Raw genomic sequence first — 23,481 nt, forward strand, 5'->3', positions numbered from 1 at the left:
AGATAAAAATAAGGGAGGGTAGTTTAGACATTATTATTAATATTATTATTCATTTGGTTGGACGGTATTTGTGTATTTTGGAAAAAAAGTGAAAAAAAAAAGTTTTAAGTTAGAGTTAAGTTGCATAAAGAGTTTAGTTTTAGGGTTTTTTTTATAATTTTACCCAGAATTAAACATTCTCCGTTACTCCTTGTCTTGAAAAAACACACACACTCTCTCTCTCTCCATTTATTCGTCTTTCGATAACAGCGAACCAGAGAGATGGCAAGCCGCACAGAGCCACTTCTGAATCAAGATAACCGTGATGAAGGACACGGCTTAGTGGAATTTGAAGGGGACACAGCACCCATCAGGAGTTTTGCTGATTTTCGCAGAGAGTTTTGTATCGAGTCGAAGAGGCTTTGGTATTTATCGGGCCCTGCGATGTTCGCTTTTATCTCCAAGTACTCTCTAGGCGCCATCACCCAAGCATTTGCAGGTCATGTCGGCACCCTCGAACTAGCCGCTGTGTCCGTCGAGAATTCTGTCCTTGCTGGCCTCTCCTTTGGTGTCTTGGTATAAATATCTCTCTCTATGTGATCCTTCTAAGTCTCTCTCTGACGTCCATCTCCTGGTGAAAGCATAGAGAGGTCCTTCGAGTCTCTCTCTCACTCCCATCTCCTGGGTAGAGCATCGATTGGGTTTATCAGGCTTTTTCAGGAGAGGGAGAACCAGAATTATAATATAGGGTACACAAATGTGCCATCTACCATTCGGTCTCATCAATGGACGGTGGATGGCAGGTAAATGCACCCTTTTTCATGCCCCGATCCATTAGGTGTTTTTGTTTATGGTTCTCACTCGACCGCTTCTCTAGCTGTATCAGTGCACGCACACTAAGAAAACTCTAATAATTATTTGAAAACATATGGGATGAGCCGATGATTCCATGGTTTACTATAGCCAGGATTGCCTATCGACTCGAGCCATACGATTACGGTTCAAAACAACAACTAAAAAAGCTAATTTAGGGGAGGCAATGGGTCGGGTCCAGTTGGACCCAAGTAATATTTGGGTTCAAAATTTGGACCCATGCTTGGACTTGTTGGGTCTTGAGTCTGGTTGAATCTATTGCCATCCTATAGCTATGAATATTTATTTATTTAACTTTTTTAGTTTTTTTTTACTGTCATATATTAAATGATTATAAGTTTTTATTTTTTTATTTTTTAATCAATAATACTATAAGTATCATCAATATTGTGACAATATGTACATATAGTGCGGGCTTAAAAAGTAAAAGCACATGATTATCATCATATATTTTATGGGCTTAAAAAGTAAAAGTACATGATTACCATCACATACTTTATGACTACAGGTATGGTTCGGGTTTGATTGGACTCAACCTAAACCTGGATAGTATTTGAGTTCAAAATAGAATTATAACCGATCGTAAGTTGGGTCTACCCATAAGTCCCTTGTCTTGTAGGGGAGCACATTTTTCATTTTTTACTGTTTACCCAATTCCATGTCGCATTCCATGTCACATCTGTGAAGTAGACAAAAGCAAACGACATTAAGCACCTCAAATGTTTCTGCCCTGCTATGATGTAATATGTCGTCCACTTTTGACTCGATGAAGATCACATGAACCGCCTCCAAATTGAAGGGGCAAAACGTTTTATAAAATTATTAAAAGGGTCAAAAGATACATTTGAAGATTTATTTTTAAATTTTTATTTCAAAATAGGTTCTCTTCCAATTAGATATGTTCTCAAAAATATGTTTTTAAATTTCTATTTTCAATGGGGTATGTCTTAAAAAAAAAAAAAATTAAAAATTTCTCAAATTGCCCCAATTAAAAATTTCTCAAATTGCCCCAATTCAATATTGTGGGCCACAATTAGGGATACTTTGGCAACCTTATCCATGAAGAGGTCTTAACAAAATAATAGAAGTACCCCTACTTGTTCAAAGTTATAAATAATTGACAATTTATTGAGCACTTGAAATGAGTAACAATAAAGAGTATTTACATCATTTGACATAAAGATCACTATGTTACCAACCCTAATTAGACTACTATCTAAAAAAAATAAAATAAAATTACCAAATTGCCCCTGTTCAATAAACAATTAGGGACGCTTTGATAATTTTACTCGTAAAGAGATCTTAACATATTGAAAGAATTATCGACTTTTTTTATGCCAACAGTTTGTTCTGAAGTTGAAATATGGAATAATAAGGCGTATTTATGTTATGGGGTTGTGTTAGGGAGCTTACATTATAGAGTAATTTATCATTATAATTAACAAATTTTGGACACTTCTATACCTTTGTTTTGTATATAGAGCATTTTTTTAATAATGGTATTGTTAGTCATTAGGAGTGGTGTGGGGTCATATCACCTATATGGAGCATACTAGTGGCATTTAATGTTTCATGTAGGTGATGTCACACCTTATATGGATGGCATTATACCTTTTTTAATAACAAAAAATGCCTTTACGAAAAAAACTCTATATACGAATGATAAATTACTCCATGGTATTGGCACCTTAACATAACCTCCATAACATAACGGCAAATGCTGGCTTAGGCCCACTAGCCTACATCTATATATAGGCCCAACGTCTGATAATGAATCTCGGCCGATCCAATTATCACGATTGCATTTCATATTTGAATTTATATAAATCTAAATCACTTGAAATTTTCGGCATGTGTTTTTTAAAAATATTATAATCCAATAAAACTATCAAAAAAAATATTTTGTAAAAAATAAATTGATCAAAATACCTTCGAAACATTTCAGGGGTATTTTAATCAATTTATATTTTGTGAATTATTGTTTTAATATTTTCATTAGGTGCGTGTTGATGAGAAGAATGAATGCTTAAAATTCACATGATTTGGATTGTAGAAAAAACTTAAAATTCAAATATAAAATGAGATCGTATCCGTCAGATCGGCCTATATTGAATCTAGGCTGTTGGGCCTATATGTAGCTGTAGGCTAGTTGGCCTACCCCATTATTATCCTAATATAAATACCCCTTATTATTCCATATTTCAACTACAGAACAAATTGTTTGAATAAAAAAGCCGGTAATTCTTTTAGTACGTTAAGATCTCTTTACGGGTGAAATTATCAAAGTGCCCCTAATTGTTCACTTAACAGGGGCAGTTTGGTAACTTTTTTTCTTTTTTCTTTTTAGGATGTACATAGTTGAAACTTAGTGGTCTAATAACGGTGAAGACTTTAAACTTTTCCTTTACCTGTCTCAAACTCGGGTTAAGGAGGTGGGCTGCGTCAGGTAGGTAATCAAGATAAAACTTTGCCATATCTTATCATGAATCATGAACCTAAAGAGAAGAAGACTCATGTAGCTAATCCCAAATAATTGAGATAATAGTTGGATACCGGTGATGATATGACATGATTGAAAGTTAGAAATTTAAAAACATATCTTCAATTATAATTTGTGATCTTTTAACCCTTTTAATAATTTTGCAAAGGGTTTCAACTCTTAATTAATATTTTCCCAACAGAAAAAAGGACTAATACTTTCTTCACTTGTTTTATAACAAGTCAAATTTATGAAAGTACCTACTAAAATCTTTCAATGTAATGATCTTCTGTCCCTCCCATCCATTAGGTGAAGGGTAATTAAAGTTTGTTTAGAACAGGAATTAGGCTTGGGTCAAGATGGAAGAGATTGGGTTTTCATGGCACAACCTTTTTAGTTCCATTCCTATGTGATCTTTTCAGGAAAAATTATAGTTCGTCTGGAAAGGGTTTTCTCTCTCACCGTTTCAAAATTTAGCTGAAAAATAGCCAAAGACTCGTCAGGACCAAATGATTTTATACTCTTATAGGACTGTACTGTACATTTGAAACCTTTCTTGATGATGCATTTGTTGAAATTCAGCATCTTTTAAAAATCAAATTCATCTTAGGGAACGATTTTGGACTAAAATTCTGCACAGTAGTCTCGGACACCATGATCATGAACCTAAAATATAATGGAATTCATCAACGTTCACTTTGGAGGTTTTGGCCAGAAAGGGATGCATTTTCGCACTTCTATTGATCAGTGGAGGTCTTGGAGTATATTGAAATAGTAAAAATAAAAAAATTACGTAATATGATGGTAATATTAAATATATAAATAAAATTATCACTTTTTAGTGTATAAAAAACCATCACTTTTTAATTATTTTTTACGAGTTTATTTAATAAACTTTTAAACATTTTTTTCCTTTGAAAATTTTGATTTGAATTTATTGCAACTTTATTTTATTTTAATTTTTCTGATTCATAATTTCCAATGTTCACGTCGCCATTAAAAGATATTAAAAGTGTTATAAAATGAATCCAAAAGGGACCGTTTATGTAGGTGGGCCTTTAATTGCTCCATGATGAGAGTGCCATTGCAGCAATAGACTTACTTAAAGGGAATGTTACCAAGAAGTAAATGATATATGGTTATGTTTTGTCCCTGCATGACTTGACCTAAAAAATAGAAAATGAAATTACTAAAGGCACGTTTGTTTCATTTGAAAGATTTTCTTGATATGGTTAGATATGAGAATATTTTCATGTCAATTAGCTGTCAATGTTCAATACATTTTTTCACCATTTGACAGCTATTTGGTACAAAAATATTCTCACACCTGACTACACGAAAAAATCACGTAAAAATATTTTTTATAAAATATTTTTACACGAACTATTTTGTTTAGTCCATATTGCATGTGCAAAACAGGTTACGGATGGTCAATATTGGCCTTGACTATTAGGAAGTAGCCTATTTTGTTTAGTCCACATTGCGTGTGCAAAAGGGGGGTTATATATATATATATATAAAATACAAAATGGTGTTATAAATGTGAAATTAATGCTTTAATTTGTCTTCTAGAAGACTTTAGTTATAAAAAAATTGTTTCATGTAGGCTGGACTGCATTTCTCTATATGCGGTTTAGAAAGTGTAAAGTATCAAATATGTGCTCCATCTAAAAGCAATGGAAACTAACGGTCCAAATGCCTTATGACTAGAATTATTATTTCTAGTTTTTAAAATTTATTTATTTTTTCATATTCACGATCTCCATGTTAGAGATTACATGTCTTTAAAAATTAAGTTTTAAAATTTATCTAAAAAATAGATTTATTAAAAGGCTTGTATTTCTACATATGTAGGCTTGGCTTCATAGAGACCAGATTCTTAGTTATATATGAGTAAGTAGTTCTTATCGAGGATGATTATTATAGTAGGCAAATGGGAAATAAATGTGGCAATGTTCTAGTGTTTTAAAACCTGGATTAGTAAGGTGGATTGTCCACCTTACAAATATGTATCAAATTGCTGATCTGGATAGGTTCGAATAAAAAATCCAAAAAGAACCTTTCAAATAAAATTAAAAAAATTTAAAGAGTGGTGAGGTCTCAGCTAGTATCGATACCTTCCCAGAATTAGTTCAGTTTGGTGATTCCCAATCTTGGTCGCCAAGTTTTGAGACACTGGTATATCTCACTGAGTTCAGAACCAAACCACTAAAAGCTGGCCAAGTTTGGTCGGTTCCCTATATTTTATCTTTATTTTTAAGAACTCAACCAAATTTATTTGACCTAGCTAGTGCCGATCTGAATCCTTGTTTTAAACCACTAACCCTAACAAAGCCCTACTAAATGTGTGCAGTTGGGCATGGGGAGCGCACTAGAGACTCTATGTGGCCAAGCCTATGGAGCAGGGCAACTGGAAATGATGGGTGTATACATGCAAAGATCATGGGTCATCCTCATCTGCACTTCACTAATACTATTGCAACTCTACATCTTTTCCACACCAATCCTCCTACTAATAAGGCAACAAACCAGCATTGCCAAAGCAGCAGGCACCTTTGCTCACTACATGATGCCCCAACTTTTTGCCTATGCCTTGAACTTTCCCATAGCCAAATTCTTACAGGCTCAGAGAAAAGTCATGGCCATTGCAATTATATCTGCAATAGCCTTAGTGTTGCACACCTTCTTCAGTTGGTTGCTTATTATAAAGCTGGATTGGGGCCTGGTTGGGGCTGCGGTGGCTTTAAATGGCTCATGGTGGTTCATAATAGTGGTGCAATTGGCTTATATCTTTAGTGGAACATGTGGGAGGGCATGGAGTGGTTTCTCATGGAAGGCATTTGAGAATTTGTGGAGTTTTGTGAGGCTCTCTGTTGCATCTGCAGTCATGATGTGGTAAGTACAATCCTAAATAAAAGGGAGAATCATAGATACACCCTAACCCCCCCCCACCCCTCATACTATATATATATATATATATATATATATATATATATTTTAATAACCTCAATGCTATTTATTTTTGCACTCACACCCATGTAAAAAAATTGATTTTTTTAACCAAAAAACCTCTCTATATTAACTCACATTTCAAAAATGTGATGCCCAACATGTGCCGGTCCAATAGAAAATGCCGACACAAAATTGTGCCAGCTCAGCACAAAATGCGTCAGACTAGCTTATATTGAAATTGCACTGGTCCGGCACATTTTGTATTGCACCAGCCAGACCGGCTTCAAGAGAGAGTGAAAATTGTGGGTTAATATGCGGGAATTTTGCCTGAAAATGTCAAGTTTTATGCTTGGGGTGTAGATGCAAAAAGAAATTGTGATATCAATTATTATTATTATTTTTTCTTTCAGTATTGGTGGTGGTGGTGGGGGGTACCTATAATAATACACCATACACATACATCACTGGCACTAGACACACACATAGTGCAATAGTATAGTACAACATACTCCACTGGTGCTTCATATATGGTACACTACAGGGACATCCATCAATCCTTCCTGCTGATGGGCGATGGAGATTAATCTCTCTGGTCCCAAACATTTGTCAACGGAAACTGTAGTTAACCTCTCTGATCCATCAAAGAGAATGGGCAGTGGGTACACAAAAACAAGTAACTTCCAAAAATTATCTCTTAGAAGAGAAAAGCCTAACTTTCAAACAATGATGTGATTCTTATCTGTTCTTTTATCCACTATGTCTTTATCTATAATTGAAAAATGAAGTAGAAAGGTCATAACCCTCGTGAATCACATGTGAGTTCCTTGTCTCAAGTCCACACACAGTTTGTTTCTCATAAATTACATGAGAAATTCAGACTTCTTATCACCTTCTAGTAAACAGCTAACTCTTTTCTTGTTCAAATTGACTATGTTGTAAAGGAAAATCGTATCATACGTGGGACCGCATTTTTGCATTTACTGTCCCTTAGGTATAAAACATCCATTTTAAAAATGGATGCAAATAGGTGGTCCATCTAAAAATAATTGAAACTAACGGTTTAAATGTTTTTTTACAAAATTATTATTTTCAATTTTTTAATTTATTTATTTTTTCATATCCATGATCTCCATGTTGGAGATTACATATTCTTAAAAATTAGGTCCAAAAATCCATCTCAAAAATAGATTTTTAAGAGATGACTCATTTCTATACAGACTCAGAAATCATGTCATGATGTAAATCATTGAACCATAGCTCTCTCTCTCTCTCACAGTATGATATGCTCTTACATACTACATTTTTCAGCTTTTTGGGATAGATTCTGGACCTTGGTCTTCTTGTGTGCCATGTCCACCTACTTGCCAAATGACAACAGCACATGCATCAACATGGAGCTCTTTTGTCTTTGTGATGTCTTGACTGCCTGTCCTAGAGTGAGTACAATTTTGGAGCAGACTTAGACCCATGTAGAAAATTTCATATTTTGTAGTTGCCACTTACCAAATATGAACTACCAACCAGTACTTCTAGGTATCCTCCCCCAATACTTCTATGACATACTATTAACCCCATTGCTATTTTTTTTTTTTGCAACCAGCCTCTTCAAAATAAAAATTTAATAATTTTTGGACAAAAATACCTCCATCTCCTTATTTTCTAACCTATGTTTCCAAACCATGACACCCAACATGTGTTACTCAAAAATTTGTTGGACTGGCTTGTGCCGGTCCAACAAAAAAATGTGCTAGACTGGCTCTATACAAGTTGTGCCAATCTGACACAAAAACATGCGGAATCAGTATAAGTTGAATATAGAGTCAGTGCAACACAAAAAACGTGCCAGACCAGCTCTGTAAAAGTTGTGTCGATCCAACATTTTTTGTGCAGGCCTGCACAAGTTGAATATAGAGTAGGTCCGGCTCAAACTGTTGGTCTGATATATTTTGTGCCGAAAGAATCGGCTTAGAGAGAAAGTGGGAAATGTGGCAAAAAAATAAGGGTATTTTAGTTCAAAAAGGTCCACCTTTTTATTTGGGGGTGTTGAAAAGCACAATATTTGAGTTGATAGTGTGGTATCAAAAATATTTTTAGTGAGTGCACTACCTAAAAAGCCCAAAAATTTGGTGGTATCTATAATTTTTTTGGGACTGGGACCTGAATCGCCAGGGTTTGATTCTGATTCACTTGCTTTGACTGACTTAGGACATTCCAAATCAGATCACGATACAGTTAACATAGAAGTTTGACAAGGGGAAAAAAGAAAAAACAGAATATGAGGTTTTCCAAATCGTGACAGCCCACTCCTTGTCCCAATTTAATTTGGATGGTTTTGAATCGAATTACTAATAGTTATATCAGAATAATCAAAGGTTTTCCAAAAAAAATTGAGGTTAACAAGTATAACTCCCGGAGATGATTTAATAAAGGGTGTGGTTTGTATAGAGCTTAGGCTCTAAACAATCAAATTAGAGCCTACCTTTAAATAGTGTCGAGAAATGTAGTTTTAATACTGGAAATCACTTTGATAGCTTTAAAATATATTTTCATATTTATTTATAAAGTTTAAAGCTTAAAAAATAGTATATTATGAAAACTTGAAAATCTTGAAAATTGATGATAAAAAAATGCGTTACAAAGTATATCATTTTCAAAACTTGAAATCCATTTTTTTCTCATGTCCATGTATCTTAATGTCAAGATGATCAATTCAAAGATATTTGGGCATCAAAACAGCCTCTTTTAGTAAAAATTTTGAGGTAAGCTCAAATTTGATTGTTTAGAGCCTTGGCTCTATATAAACATTTCCCTTTAATAAAAGGTTCCAAATAACCATTAATAAAAATATGAGATTAAAATAGAAAAATGGAAAATAATAAAACATCATAGAACATATAAAATCAAAGGAAAACATTTTGAAATGAATCGTTTTATCTTTTTTAAAAAATAGAGATATATCGACTAATAATAGCGATTGCTATTTGAAATTTTGGAATGAAGAGCTGATATTTTTGTTATTTTCGATTTGTAAAGATTATTTCAGAAAAAAAAAAAATGAAACCTAACATTATGAATCAAGTAATTTACATATAAAATCTCAAGGGAAAAAAAAAAAAAACAAATAAATGATTTTGTATTGAACAATTGGAAATATGAAAAGAACAGCAAAACCATCTTATAGAGAACACTGTTTCCAAACTCCGCTGGGGCTTCGGACTTGGTTGTGGTCCACAGTGAGATTGTGGAGTAACTTGCCGAGTCAAGTGGAAAAGAAATGATTTTCACGTTTAGAGTTATGTGGCCTAATCCAATTGATTTGAATATGCCTAATTGCTTGGTGTCAAAAAGAAAAAAAGAAAAAAAAACGTTTACAAAGAAAAGAAATGATTTTCATGTTGCTAACCCTAAACAACTAGGGATGTTTTTAGCAGTTCCATATTGCTAACCCTGTAAGTTATATATTAAAAGGCATCTCCTCAAACAAAATCAATTTGGAGCTCTAAATGTGCTCCAAATCTTGCCACCGCCAAATTAAATATTGGCCATCCATTGATTGGCCAATTGATCTATAGGATTTGGAGTTTTTGAATGCCATGTCGAATCTTATTTCTATCCTTCACCAAAAACAGGCTCCTAAAAAAATGCTTAGAGCCATGAAAATGCTTCAAAATTCAAATCAACTACCAGTTCAATATTACATGTGGGTCATCAATTTAGTGTGGAGATGTATTTAAGAGATTTAGAGTTCTTTCATAGCTTAAAAGGGGCAAGGATATGTTGATTTGTCTTGAATTCCAAGATAAGTTACGGTTAGGATTTCAAATTTTATTGAGATGTAATTCAAATTTTAGTAAACAAATATTTTGGATGTCTCTAAATTGGCAAGGGGTAGGGGCATAAAGCTTTTACCCACACGTAATCTCTCTTTAGGTTTCCTATTTATTTGGGTAGTTTATATTATTTAAGATGATTATATTTTTGGGTTATTTCTAGTTATGTTTGGATAGACATATGCATCTACACTAGATAAAGATAAACTTATGTACCCAAAAGTTATGGGAAAAGATAGAGCCTCACGTACCACTTTATGTGGGTTTGGTTTTTCTGTATAATGGTTATTTTAGAGAGAGAAAATTGATCCAAAAAAAATAGAGAGAAACTTTTGGGGGTTTTTACCGAGAGAAAATTGTAGAGAAGAAGGCTTTGTGAGATATTGAGTTTCTGGTTCTTTCACGTAAATTGCCTTGTAATTTTATTTCTTTGATTTAGTGAAAAATATCAATTGTCTTCGCCCATAGATGTAGTTACATATGTGACGAACCACGTTAATCCTGGTGTTCTTTTCTGTTATTTATTTTCTGTTTTATTTTGTTGCTTGTTCTTTTTTCTCATATTTTATTTGTCAAAAATCAACCGATCGAGTTTAGAGCTTCCATGCACAACAAGTGGTATTAGACCCCAGTTTGGGGTTGTCGGTATGGCGGTAATGGTTTCAAATGCAAAGTGTGACGTGGAGAAATTTGATGGAAAAATTAATTTTGGAATTTAAAAAATCAATGTTCGAGATTTGCTAGTGCAACAAGGTCTGCATAAAGCTTTGAAAGGAAAGTCGACGAAATCGGAATTCATGTCCGATGAGGATTGAGAAGACTTAGATCTGAGGGTTATGAGCATTATTCAATTGTGCTTATCGAGTGAAGTATTATTTAATATCGTCAATGAGTATTCAACATCAAGTCTTTGGTCGAAACTTGAAAGTTTGTACATGACGAAGTCCCTCACAAATCAACTGTTTTTGAAACAAAAATTGTACTCCTTGTGGATGAATAAAGGTACCGATATCAATGAACACGAGAACTATTTTAATAAAATTATTTGTAAATTATTGAATATTGGTGTTAAAATGGATGATGATGATAAGGCTATAATTTTGTTATCATCACTCCCTTATTCGTATGAGCATCTAGTCACAATAATGTTCTATGAAAAAGATACCATAGAAATGGAAGATGCACCTTCGACCATTCTCTCTAATGATTTGAGGAAGAGACATGGTAATGCTCAGCCACATGCAGATGGTTTGGTGGCTAGAGGGAGATCTGTTGAGAGAAATGAGAAGAGACCCGAAGCTCAGGGTAGGTCCATATCCAATTCCAGATCAGGAAAATGTAATATTTATTGTAATTACTGCAAGGAAAAAATGCATATTAAGAAAGATTGTTAGACACTCAAAGAGAAAGAAATACGAGCTTTTGAAGCAGTCAATATAGCTGATGAAAGCTTTGTAAGTAGAATAGATAATGTGTTGTCGGTCTCGCCAAATTGTGACAACTCTAAAAACTTGTGGTTCTTGATTCACGATGTTCCTATCATATGTACCTTCATCGAGATTGGTTCACCAAATACAAGAGCATCGATAGTGGATCAGTTTTGATGGGGAATGATGTAGCTTACAAAACCATTGGTGTTGGCACAATTACTATCAAGATGTATGATGAAGTTGTAAGAACCTTGATTGATGTTAGACTGGAAAGAAGGTCAAGTGCTTGAGAACTGATAATTATAGAAGGTATACTTCAGCAGAGTTTGTGAATATTTGCAAGAGTGAATGAATTCTTTTTCTTTTTACCACTCCGAAGACACTGCAACAGAATGGAGTTGTTAAATACATGAACATGACACTTCTAGAGAAGGCTTGCAACATGTGGAGTAATGCTGATTTATCAAAAGACTTTTGGGCAGAGGTGGTCAATACATCATGTTACCTCGTCAACAGGTCACCGTCTGCGACAATCGATTACAAAACACTACAAGATGTATGGTCCAATAAACTTGTTGCTTATTCTCAATTAAGAATTTTTGGTTGTCCTGGCATGCGGTAAAATGGATTCTGCGTTACCTAAAGGGTACATAAGATGTAGGTCTGATGTTTGATAGAGATAGCAAGTTTAGTGACAAGGTTATTGGTTATGTTGATTATGACTTTGCAGGTGATTTGGACTGTAGGAGATCTACTACATGTTATTTATTTACACTTGTAGGAGCTCCAATCAGTTGGAGGTCGATGTTACAAATCATGGTTGCCTTGTCTATGACTGAAGTAGAATACATGGCTGTTATCAAGGCAGTGAATCAAGACATCTGCCTTAGATGGCTTGTAAGCGATTTGGGCTTACGACAAGAAGGGACTGTTATTTATTGCGACAGTTAGAGTTCAATATATTTGACGAAGAACCAGGTATATTATGCAAGGACGAAGCATAATGACGTCATATATCATTTGATCCTTGAAATCATAACTGAAGGGACTATTATTTATTGTGAACAATGTTTTAAAAATCGGCGAGGCGAGTCGAACAGGACTGGCCCGGTTTGACTCGGGAACCGGCACAGCCCGTGCCTGTTCCGATACAAAATCGGGAACCGCCCAGTTCTAGAGAAGAACCGCCGGTTCCAATCCGATTCAGTCTGGTTCTACCCGGTTCAGCCCAGTTCTGTCCGGTTCTACCCCGGTTCCCTCCCTGCGATGCGCACGTGTACGCGTGCGACACGTGTGAGGTTCCCCTAATACTTCTACACAAACATTTTAATCTATATTACATAGGTATTTATATACTAAAGTGGAATACCCATCTTTCGATGTGGGATAATTCCCAAACATCATTAAATGAAAAGGGAATTTAAATATATTATATTAATCATCAAGTTATAACCATATATGGTGAGGTGGCGTAGTGGTTGAGACTTTTGCTTCTTCAAGTGATGTCTCAAGGTCGAGTCCCCTCGTGGGCGTTATTTTTAATTGTTGTATAGTTTTTTTTGTATATATTGTATAAATATTTTTTTAAATAATATAAAAAGCATAAAAAAATGAAAAATAAAAAAGTTAATTTTTTGTATAGTAGTTAATTTTTGTTGTATATCGTGGTATAATTATTTTTTTAAATAATATGAAAGGCATAAAAAAATAAAACATAAAAATTTTATTCTATTTGAAATCTCCATCTTCCTACTAACAATCTCTTTCACTAAATTTATTATAGAAATCTAAAAAAATAAATTTTTGAAAAATTGAAGTGTTATTTTCAAAATTTGTACGCATTTTATTAATTTTTACATTGATAACCAAATCTTTTATTTTATTTATTAATTTTTACATTATAAATCATGTAATGTACTATTTTTCTTACAGTTGTCAATAATACATTTTAAATTAGATAATATTATAAAATATTTTTAATTTGTTATTATTTGTCTAATAAAATAATTATAAAAAGTAAACTAATAATTATAATTTTAGTATATAATATTATAATTAGTTAGGTTTTAATAATTTTGGATTATAGTTAGTTTGACTGTAATAATTTGGATTTTTTTAGCGGATTAGGGTTTTTTGCCAAAACGAGATTTTAATGGCCATTCTTTCATTGATTAGTCTACTCTTTATAATAGTCCATGTATAATTATATATTTTATCTATGATAATTCTATGATTTTTCTTTTATGTGATGCAAATTTAATGGTTAACATAGGTTTATATAGGGAAAGAGCATCTCAATATTCACAAATTGATGAAAAAAATGAAAGTTAATAATGTAGTACCTTCATTTTTTATTGGATTCCTAAAAAACAATATTTATAATAAATTTTAATAATTTTTTCGGATTTTTTTGAAGCTTTAAACCGATCGATTCAACCAATTCCCGATCCGGATCGATTTTTGAGATGCCCGATCCGGGTCACCGATCCGTTTTTTAAACCATTGATTGTGACAATCAGAGTTCAATATATTTGGTGAAAAATCAGGTATGTCATCCAAGGACGAAGCATATTGATGCTAAATACCATTTTATCCTTGAAATCATAGCTGAAGGTGATATCTTGTTATTGAAGTTTGACAAGAAGAAGAATATTGCATATATGTTGACAAAGCTAGTTTCATTATAGAAGTTCAAGCTATGCATGGACTTGACTAGTGTGTTGCCCACGTAAGCGTCTGTGGAGGCACGTGTGGAGAAGACGGTTGATGGGAATCTCTTTTGGAATCCAAGCCAAGGTGGAGATTTGTTGATTTGTCTTGCATTCCAAGATAAGTCACAGTTAGGTTTCCATACTTTGTTGGGATGTAATCCCAAATTTTAGGAAACAAATATTTTTGGATATTTCTAAATTGGCAAGAGAGGGGCATAAATATTTTTCCCTCACTTGATCTCTCTTTGGGTTTCCTATTTATTTGGGTAGTTCCTATTATTTAGGATAGACATGAGAGTCCAAACTAGATAAAGATAAACTTATGTACCCTATAGTTATGGGAAATGATAGAGCCTCATGTACCACTTTATGTGGATCTGCTTTTTCTATATAAAGGCTATTTTAGATAGAGAAAATTGATCCAACAAAAAAAAAGGGAAACTTTTGGGGGCTTTTGTAGAGAGAGAAAATTGTAGAGAAGAAGGCTTTGTGAGAGCTTGAGTCTCTGATACTCTCAAGTAAGTTGCTTTGTAATTTTTTTTCTTTAATTTAGTGAAAAACATCGATTGTCTTCGCCCGTGGATGTAGTCACATATGTGATGAACCACGTTAATCCTGGTGTTCTTTTCTGTTATTTATTTCATGCTTTATTTTTGTTGCTTGTTGCTTGCTTTTGTCGATTCTTTTTCTTATATTTAATTTGCTAAAAATCAACCTATCAAGTTTAGGTCTTCCACACACAATAGGATAGACCAAAAAAGACATAGTTAGAAGTAATGAGAAAAGATGTGCTAACTTATGGCCTCACTAAGGGTATGATATTCATATAGCCAACCCCAAATAGTTGAGAAAAAACTCAAATGATGATGATGAGAGTTCTTTCATAGCTCCAAATTAAATCTTATATAAGTTAGAGGTGATTTGGAGCTTTTCTATGTACCATAGCTAACCTTAAAAGTGTTTTTTTTTTTCTTTCCTTGAGATGGGGAACATTATAATTTGAAGTGCATCTAAAGTTCCTAGAGATTCTTAGAAAGTCTTCCCAATTAAAATGGTGCAAAATTTGAAAGGAACAAAAAATCATTCCCCAATTCACAATAACTTCGCCCAAAATATTTATTACCACTCCAGCATCTGACGTACTTCAAATCAGCATTCCAAAAAATAGGTTCTCTCGTGTCTCTGATATTTCACAACTAACCAATCCAACGATCTTTTTTTTTAGTATTTTCATCCATGTCTTTTAGGCCTTCCCCTATTCTATTTAGAGCCTTCTACTTGAATAACTTGTATCTCTTAATCGGTGTTGTATTGGGTCTATGTTGCATATAGCCCACCCACTTAAATCTACTTTCTTTCATTTTATCGCATATTGAAACCACACTTAAGTTCCCTTGCCACTTAAGTCTACTTTCCTTCATTTTATCGCATATTGAAACCACACTTAAGTTCCCTTGAATGTGTTTATTTCGAAGTCTATCTTTTTTTGTCTTGCCACTCATTCATCTCAATATCATCATCTCAGCTACACTCAACTTTCTGTAAATCTATTTTTGAACTACTACATGAAATTAGAAAATAAAGCTAAAAAAAAAAGAAAAACAGGTTAAAAGTGAATAAAGAGGTGAAAGAAATGCAAGAGTGAATATATGGCCTCTCATATTATACCCCTAGTAAGGGACCCTTAATAAGGATTCTCATAACTTTAGGTAACTTTAGGTAGCCAATCCTGGTTTTGGATTTTGACAAGTGAGCATTCTCCCTTGTGTTTTCAAGGCATAGGGTATCGATCATCTTGTAGCTATGGATTATTTCAACGTACCTTGCATCCCTAGATTCATCAGAATTATTATTTTCATGATATTTCAAGTATTTTTGAGGACACTGAAAGGCGCAAAAATCTGAACTACCCTAAAGGGGTTTGGATTACTCTACATTCTCTTCTGTTCTGGTTTTTTTGTTTTTATGAGAAATGATTAATCTAGATACTTTTTGAAGTTGCTCCTACTTAGATCTCCATTTCAAGAATGTTCTAAACAACCCATGGGGGGTGCAAAACGTTTTGGGACCCTCAACTTTTCAGCCCATTAGTACATGGACCAGAATCTTATGAAATATCGAATCTCCCCAAAATCTCTAAGTATGAGAATAACTACTATGCAATCCTTTGAAATTACTTATTTGAGGCCTCTTAGATGTATCATGCAAAAAATCATGGTTTTAACTTAACATTATTTATCTCTTTGTGCAGTTTGGAGACATGGTATTTCATGGTCTTGATTCTCTTTGCTGGATATTTGAAGAATGCCGAAATTTCGGTCGATGCTTTCTCCATATGGTGAGCATAGATTTCCAAGAATTAACCATATATTTACAACATTTATTAAGGACAAATGTGGATGTACCCCTATGGGGTTGATTAAAGAAAGGGGACAACAAATTATGACCCATGTGACTAGAAGAATAGTATGGCCATAAGCAACAATCACATCCACATCAATGGTTTGAAAGGTGATAGTTGGAGAGTGAGTCCCACCATTTAACCCATTGATTCGAAGGTGTTTCTTGTTTTCATGTTAACATAATTTTTATTAACCAAATATGCACATTGAGCAAGATGTTGTCGTCATCATCATCAAAACTTTTTTCAATTATTTAGGGTCAGCTATACGAATCCAGATCCGTCATTCTGTTCTATCAAAGACCACACTTCAGTGAGGTCATAAGTCCCAAAATCTTTTCTCACTACTTCCAACCATATCTTTTTGGGTCTACTCCTTGTCCTTTTTGAGTAAGACGTCCAGAATAAAATAAAGTGGTTACAAAAGCACAAGAAAAGATAACATAAAAAAGTATTTACATCACTAACCTTAATATCCAAAGTCTTATCTTCCCCTAACTCCATCAATCATTGCTGCTAGGAGAACTCCTTTTAGTGCTGCAACCTAATTATTTCTACTACATTGAGCTGATTCCAAATAATTTAGATAATGCTCAGATGATGATGATGATGATGATAATGATAGTGAGAGGACCTCTCCTTTGCCAAAACGTGTCCTCAACTCGACATGAAGGTGATAACCTATGACCACATTGTTATCATGACTTGCATGTCATGTACAGGACCCAGAGTAACATGGCTGAGTTAATTAAGTATCAAATAGTTTATTGTACTCAAAACATATGATTTCATCCTTCTAATTTGGTTGTTTGCCAAAAAAATTATTTTTCCATTATGCTCATGGACTGGTTTTCTGGCTCTTGTGGACTTATGCAGTACGAATATTTTAGGCTGGGCAATGATGGTTGCCATGGGAGCGAATGCTGCTACAAGGTCAGTTAAAGTTATCAGCAGGAAGGAAAGTAAAATTTAGTTTTGTCAACAAGTTAAGCCAGCTCGGCTCAGGTTTATATTGAGCTTGAACAATGGTTTTCAGCTTGACAAGCTAAGCCAAGCCGAACCAGCGTCTCGTGCATTAAACAATGCCAAACTTGAATTGAGCCAAACTCAGCTTGAGCATGTTTAGTGCATTATATATTAAAACAAAGACAAATTTATTGAACCAGACACAACAGACACCATTTACCATTTTACTTATTTCTTTTGCCCTAGTGTCAAAATGCCTCAAAGGGCGTCGTAAGTTTAGATTTTGGTGTGTTCTAAATGCACCTAATTCTAGTGCGTCTAACATCCAAAATATAACTCCAGAGGTCCATCATCTCTACCATCATGAACATGAATCTAAAGAGAAAAAAAACACGTAAATATAGTCCATCATGTAACTTTTTTTGGACAATTCATTTCAATTCTTCCAAGATAATTAGATTTATATTATTTTCGAGGTTATTCATGGATTATTTTCGAGGTTATTCATGGATTGCGGTAGCAATGAATTTGCAGTGATTTTGGATAGTTTCAAGTCCAACAATCCTTGAAAACCACAATGGATGCATAAGTAGGTGGAGTAACTAAAAACCTGTTGATGTCAACAATAGATTACACGTTGTTTGATGGACGATTTTCCAATTTTGCCCCTCCATCAAAATGATTGTAGCTTTCAAGAAAACCACCTACAAGGAATGTTGGTATTTTGAAATATCAATATCTCACTATAAATACCCTATATAATATTAATGGTATTTCAAACATCAATTTCTCACTTAAGTAATTTACTTTGATATGAGTATTTTTGGATACCATTATCTCACAAGGTCACTTTGTGGGATATTGGTATTTTGGTTTGTACACCAATGATGGGTGTCAAATTTGTATAAGATGCAGGGTAAATTCAGCATATTAAATAAGGGTGTGGTTTGTATAAGGCCGAGGCCCTATACAATCAAAGTAAGGCACACTTTCAAATAATCTTGAAAGATATTGTTTCAATATTGGAAATCTTTGTGATAATTTGAAATTTTATTTTTATCTCTAATTATAAAAGTTAAAGCTTCAAAAATAATGTAGATCGAGCAGATCTATGAACACTTGAAAATTTTGAAAATTGACGGTCCGAAAATACATTACAAGAAGAAGTATTATTTCCAAGATTTTAAGTTCATTTTTTCTCACATCCATACATCTTGAGGTCAAGATAATCAATTTGAGGATTTTTGGGTACCAAAACAACTTCTTTTAGTGAATTTTTGAGGTGCGCCTCAATTTAATTGTTTAGGGCCTCGCCCTTATATAAACTTTTCCATTAAATAATAGATCTTGGTCTAGTTTCTCATTTTCTCTTTGCTATAATGATAATAAAATCTCTCTCTCTCTCTCTCTCTCTTTCTCTCTCTCTCTCTCTCCATGTTGTGACTGTGCAGTGTGAGAGTTTCTAATGAATTGGGAGCTGGTCATCCAAGGACTGCAAAATTCTCAGTGGTGGTGATGCTGATAACAGCGTTTATTATAGGATTGGTTCTCTCCATGATTTTACTGGCAACAAGAAATCAATGGCCCAAAGCATTCACTAGTAGTCAGACAGTTGAGAAACTTGTTTCTGAGCTCACCCCTCTCCTTTGCATCTCCATTGTTGTAAACAATGTGCAACCGGTGCTCTCAGGTGCAGACTCACTTGCAATTTGAAGTGGTCGTATTCAAATTACTAATTTTCCTGGGGTTTTATTTTTCATGCTTTTTGGTGAAGAAAAGCTCATTAGATTAAATTTTTTTTTGGAAATAATGGTGTGTGACCTAGCTCGTTCATGCTTACGTGTGACGCCCTAGTGGCCACCATCCGATCCCCACCATGGATGGTGTCGATGATTCACATTGTAGCTAAAACTTAACTGTTGTCCACAAAAACCGTGATCTGCGGCAGTGATGAGGATTGAGCGGTGGAGATCAATTCTCACATATAACAAGTAGGATAGATCATTGCTCTTCTGAGTTTTGCTTATCTCTTGTCTATTTGCAATGCCATTTTTCTGAATTTTGCATAGGACATTAATGTTTGTGTAAGAGAGAGAGGGGTTAGCCTCTTACAAGAATATACTAGACATTTATACCTTGGGTATATGACATTCTTAGGAGTTTTTATATGTGATGAGTATTCCAAGAAAAAATGAATTTGACTTATTAAATACTTAGATTTGACTTATTAAATACTTAGATTTGACAATCCAAAAATTGGTTGATGATAGGACATTACTTTTTTCAAGCATTTATAGAGTGCGTATCAAAATTTCCTTTTTTAAAATTAGCAGCCTGGTTGAAGAGGTCGCTTCTACAAAATTTTGGCATAAAATACTCCTAGATAGGGTTTTACCTGAGGCAGTGAATCTCTAATATACAGCAGGATGTTGCAAGAGGATATAATACTTTAGATACTTCTTTTGAAATTTTTACAAATTCAAAGTTACTTGCAGCACCTCTTATGGATGACACATAATCATGAATTACAATGGTTACTATGCGATCATTTATTTTTAGTACACTGAGCTCACAATTATTCATAGCCCTTAGATGTCAAATTGGATGGTTTGGGTTGTGTCACGAAGTTCGAAATTATTTTCAATCTTTCAAACTCTCTTTTTTTTTTTTGTTAATTAGTGGTAGGAATCGAGATACCCAAACATATTGAGGTATAAACTTCATTCATTCTAGGTTTTTGATTGATTTGATATTTGTCTTTTTTTCTCTTTTTTAGGGGTGGCCATTGGAGCAGGGTGGCAAGCAATAGTTGCTTATGTAAACGTTGGATGTTATTATGTTGTTGGCATTCCTCTTGGTCTAATCCTTGGTTATGCTCTAAACTTTGGAGTCACTGTAAGAACCAGTTCCCTATATATATTATTCTGATTTAGAATTATAGTTTTAGAGCTAATAATTAATTTTTTATGTATAGATCCTAATATTTAAAGGAGTTTGAATATTTAGGGAATTTGGTATGGCATGCTTGCTGGAACTGTGCTACAAGGAATTATTCTTATCATTTTGACATACAGAACAAACTGGAATAAAGAGGTAATGGTATCTTTCTTTTCTTTGCATTTCTTATAATTTGGAAGAAACAATCTATTTAGTCTTTCATGTTACATTTTTTTTTATGATAATTTATTTGAGTATTGTCTAAATTTCTTGTTTTTATAGGCATCCATGGCTGGGGATCGAATAAAGCTTTGGGGAGGATATAAGGGAAAGACCGGGATTGAAGAGAAGTAAATGCTTTTTAAAACTTGTATATTTGTACTTCTTGTTTTTCAATACTTCGAGATGTATGGATATAAAGTAAAAGGTAAGCTTTCTATGCTTCTCCTACAACATAAATCTTATATACATCCCCTTATCCAACCGTCCATTCTGAATGGAAGGTTAAGATTGTCCCAATCACAATATCATGTCTTTACACTATTTTATTTTTAACCTTTTTCTATAAACTATTTTGACACCAAATTGTGAACATCCAATCTTCTATTAAACTTGCACTAGAAAAAAATATAAAAAATATTTTCAATAAAATAAAATAACCAAAATACCCTTAAAAATTTCAAGGGATATTTTGGTCATTATATTTTATCGAAAAATTATTTTTAATATATTTTATAGGTGCGACCCAATGAGAAGATGACATTTACCCAACTTCATATTCATACAATTTGTATAAAAAAAAAAACTAAAAATAAAATACTTTGAGACGCTGGATCTAAGATCAAACGGTGAGTGGCTCTCTTGATCAAAATTGGACAACTAGATGGTAGGGGAAGCATAGATCTTCTATGCTGTAGCGGAAGTATAGAAATATTTTCATAAAGAAAAAAAAAGTGAATTTCAATCCTAAAAGTAGTGCATTTTATAATAAGGTATCTTGACAATCTATTTTTAAGATTTTCAAATATTTATTGATTTGCTCGATATGTAATGTTTTTAAAGTTTTGATTTTTATAATTAGAATGAACATGGATTTTCAAGCCATTGTAATGTTTTTTATACCAAAATTACAATTTTTAGAAAAATTTAGAGGTGCGCCTTACCTATATAGTATAAAGGCGGGCACCTTAAACAAACCTCACCCTTGTGCAATAGATCCTTTAATCTCATAGTTGTCATCATTAGAGATTTTTACTATTTATTTGGGGTAGGGTATACGAATTCTACTATGGTATTCTATTCTATCAAGGGCCATACCTTCAATGATGTAGAGAAAGATGGATTCCACAATACCGGAACAATCGCCTTCTCAATTAGTGTAACAATGTCACACTAGGCCAAGACTCACAACCAAATAGAAAGAAGAAGAACATTAAGTGGAATAAAAACAATCATTCAAAGATGAAAAATAAGGTACACAAAAGCATTACCATCATGATACTCAAGATTAACCTTAATACGTGTGACCCAAGGGTATACAAAGGCATTAGAATCTTGATACCCAAGATTAACATTAATACATGTGACCCAATTTTCCCACCACAAGTCTATCTTTTAAATAAATATTTTTACAACCATATTTTCTACAATAACTACCCACTTACAACTATAACTTCTAACCTACAACAATAACTACTAACCACCTAGTAGTTTCATAACTTCTCATTACACAAACTTACAAGTACAACCTCACTATATCAGTAATAATAAAATAACATAAAAACTAATATGGTTTCTAGAAAATACACTTTTACAAATTTAACACTCCCTCTTAAAGTGATTTTTTAGAAAGGAGATCATGCATACGCGATCTTCTCCATCATTTTCGAAACTAAAAATCTGGCTATTTCGCAAGCCACCAAAGAGATTCTCAAATTCCACTAAGAAGGGCTGCATAACTCACCATTGAATATAGATTAGAAATATACCCCTTCTTTAACCCATGAATGAATGATAAGTCACTTCATTCGTGCCTCCGAATAAGTTCTTACAGATCAACGATATATCTCCAAACAAAGATTCTAAATCTTTAAGAAGAATTAAGAAATAGAAAGACCGCTTCGAGTTGAGTTCCCAACTCAACATTGAAACCATTAAACCTTCCATCGAATTCATCTTAAAAAAGACAATTGATCTTCTTCATTAAAGGAGTTAAGACCACATAACTACCACCCTTGTGGCTTTGATACAATGTAGAGAAAGACGGACGCCATAATACTAGAACAATCCACTTCTCAATTAGTATAACAATGTCACATCAGCCCAAAACTCACAACCAAATAGAATAAAGAAGAACAACCAAAATTAAGTGGAAACAAAACATTCATTCAAAGATGAAAAATAGGTACAAAAAGTCATTACAATCTTGATACCCAAGATTAACATTAATACATATGATCCAGAGGTACACAAAAGCACTAAAATCTTGACACCCAATATTAACCTTAATACATGTGATCCAATGTTCCCACCACAAGCCTCTCTTTTAAATAGAGGTCTTTATAACCTTATTTCCTACAATAATTACCCACTTACAACTACAACTACTAACTTATAACAATAAATACTAACCACCTAGTAGTTTTATAACTTCTAATTACAAAAAGTTACAAGTACAAGCTCACTACATCATTCATAATAATAATAAAATAACATAAAAACTAATATGGTTTCTAAAAAGTACACTTTAACAAATTTAATATTCTCTCTTAAAGTGATTTTCTAGAAAAGAGACCATGCATATGTGTTCATCTCCGTCATTTTTCGAAATTGAAAATCTGGCCATTTAGCAGGCCACCAAAGAGATTCTCAAATTCCACCATGGAGGGCTGCATAACCCAACCTTGAATAGAGATTAGAAATA

The 23,481-nt window shown here is 33.6% G+C and overlaps 1 protein-coding gene across 1 annotated transcript; it reads left to right on the plus strand.

The window, feature by feature from the left end:
* Positions 1-502: 502 nt before the first annotated feature.
* Positions 503-21,083, plus strand: LOC18442013 (protein DETOXIFICATION 29). Its single transcript, XM_006852237.4, has 8 exons — positions 503-555; positions 5,685-6,226; positions 16,506-16,592; positions 17,532-17,588; positions 19,073-19,311; positions 20,398-20,516; positions 20,628-20,714; positions 20,841-21,083. The coding sequence occupies exons 2-8, from the start codon at positions 5,691-5,693 to the stop codon at positions 20,910-20,912; spliced, it is 1,197 nt and encodes a 398-aa protein (XP_006852299.3). The 5' UTR covers positions 503-555; positions 5,685-5,690; the 3' UTR covers positions 20,913-21,083.
* Positions 21,084-23,481: the final 2,398 nt, after the last annotated feature.

This window comes from Amborella trichopoda, chromosome 6 (genome assembly GCF_054954075.1).
Source record: "Amborella trichopoda isolate Santa Cruz 75 chromosome 6, AtrichopodaSantaCruz75HAP2 v2.0, whole genome shotgun sequence".
NCBI classification, from domain to species: domain Eukaryota; kingdom Viridiplantae; phylum Streptophyta; class Magnoliopsida; order Amborellales; family Amborellaceae; genus Amborella; species Amborella trichopoda.

Bases quoted from the DNA above. Each gene is read 5' to 3' on its own strand.
- LOC18442013 (XM_006852237.4), top strand. From the start codon at position 5,691: ATGGGGAGCGCACTAGAGACTCTATGTGGCCAAGCCTATGGAGCAGGG. The intron at 19,312-20,397 runs GTGCAGACTCAC...TCTCTTTTTTAG, and splicing joins TGTGCAACCGGTGCTCTCAG to GGGTGGCCATTGGAGCAGGG. The intron at 20,715-20,840 runs GTAATGGTATCT...TTGTTTTTATAG, and splicing joins GAACAAACTGGAATAAAGAG to GCATCCATGGCTGGGGATCG.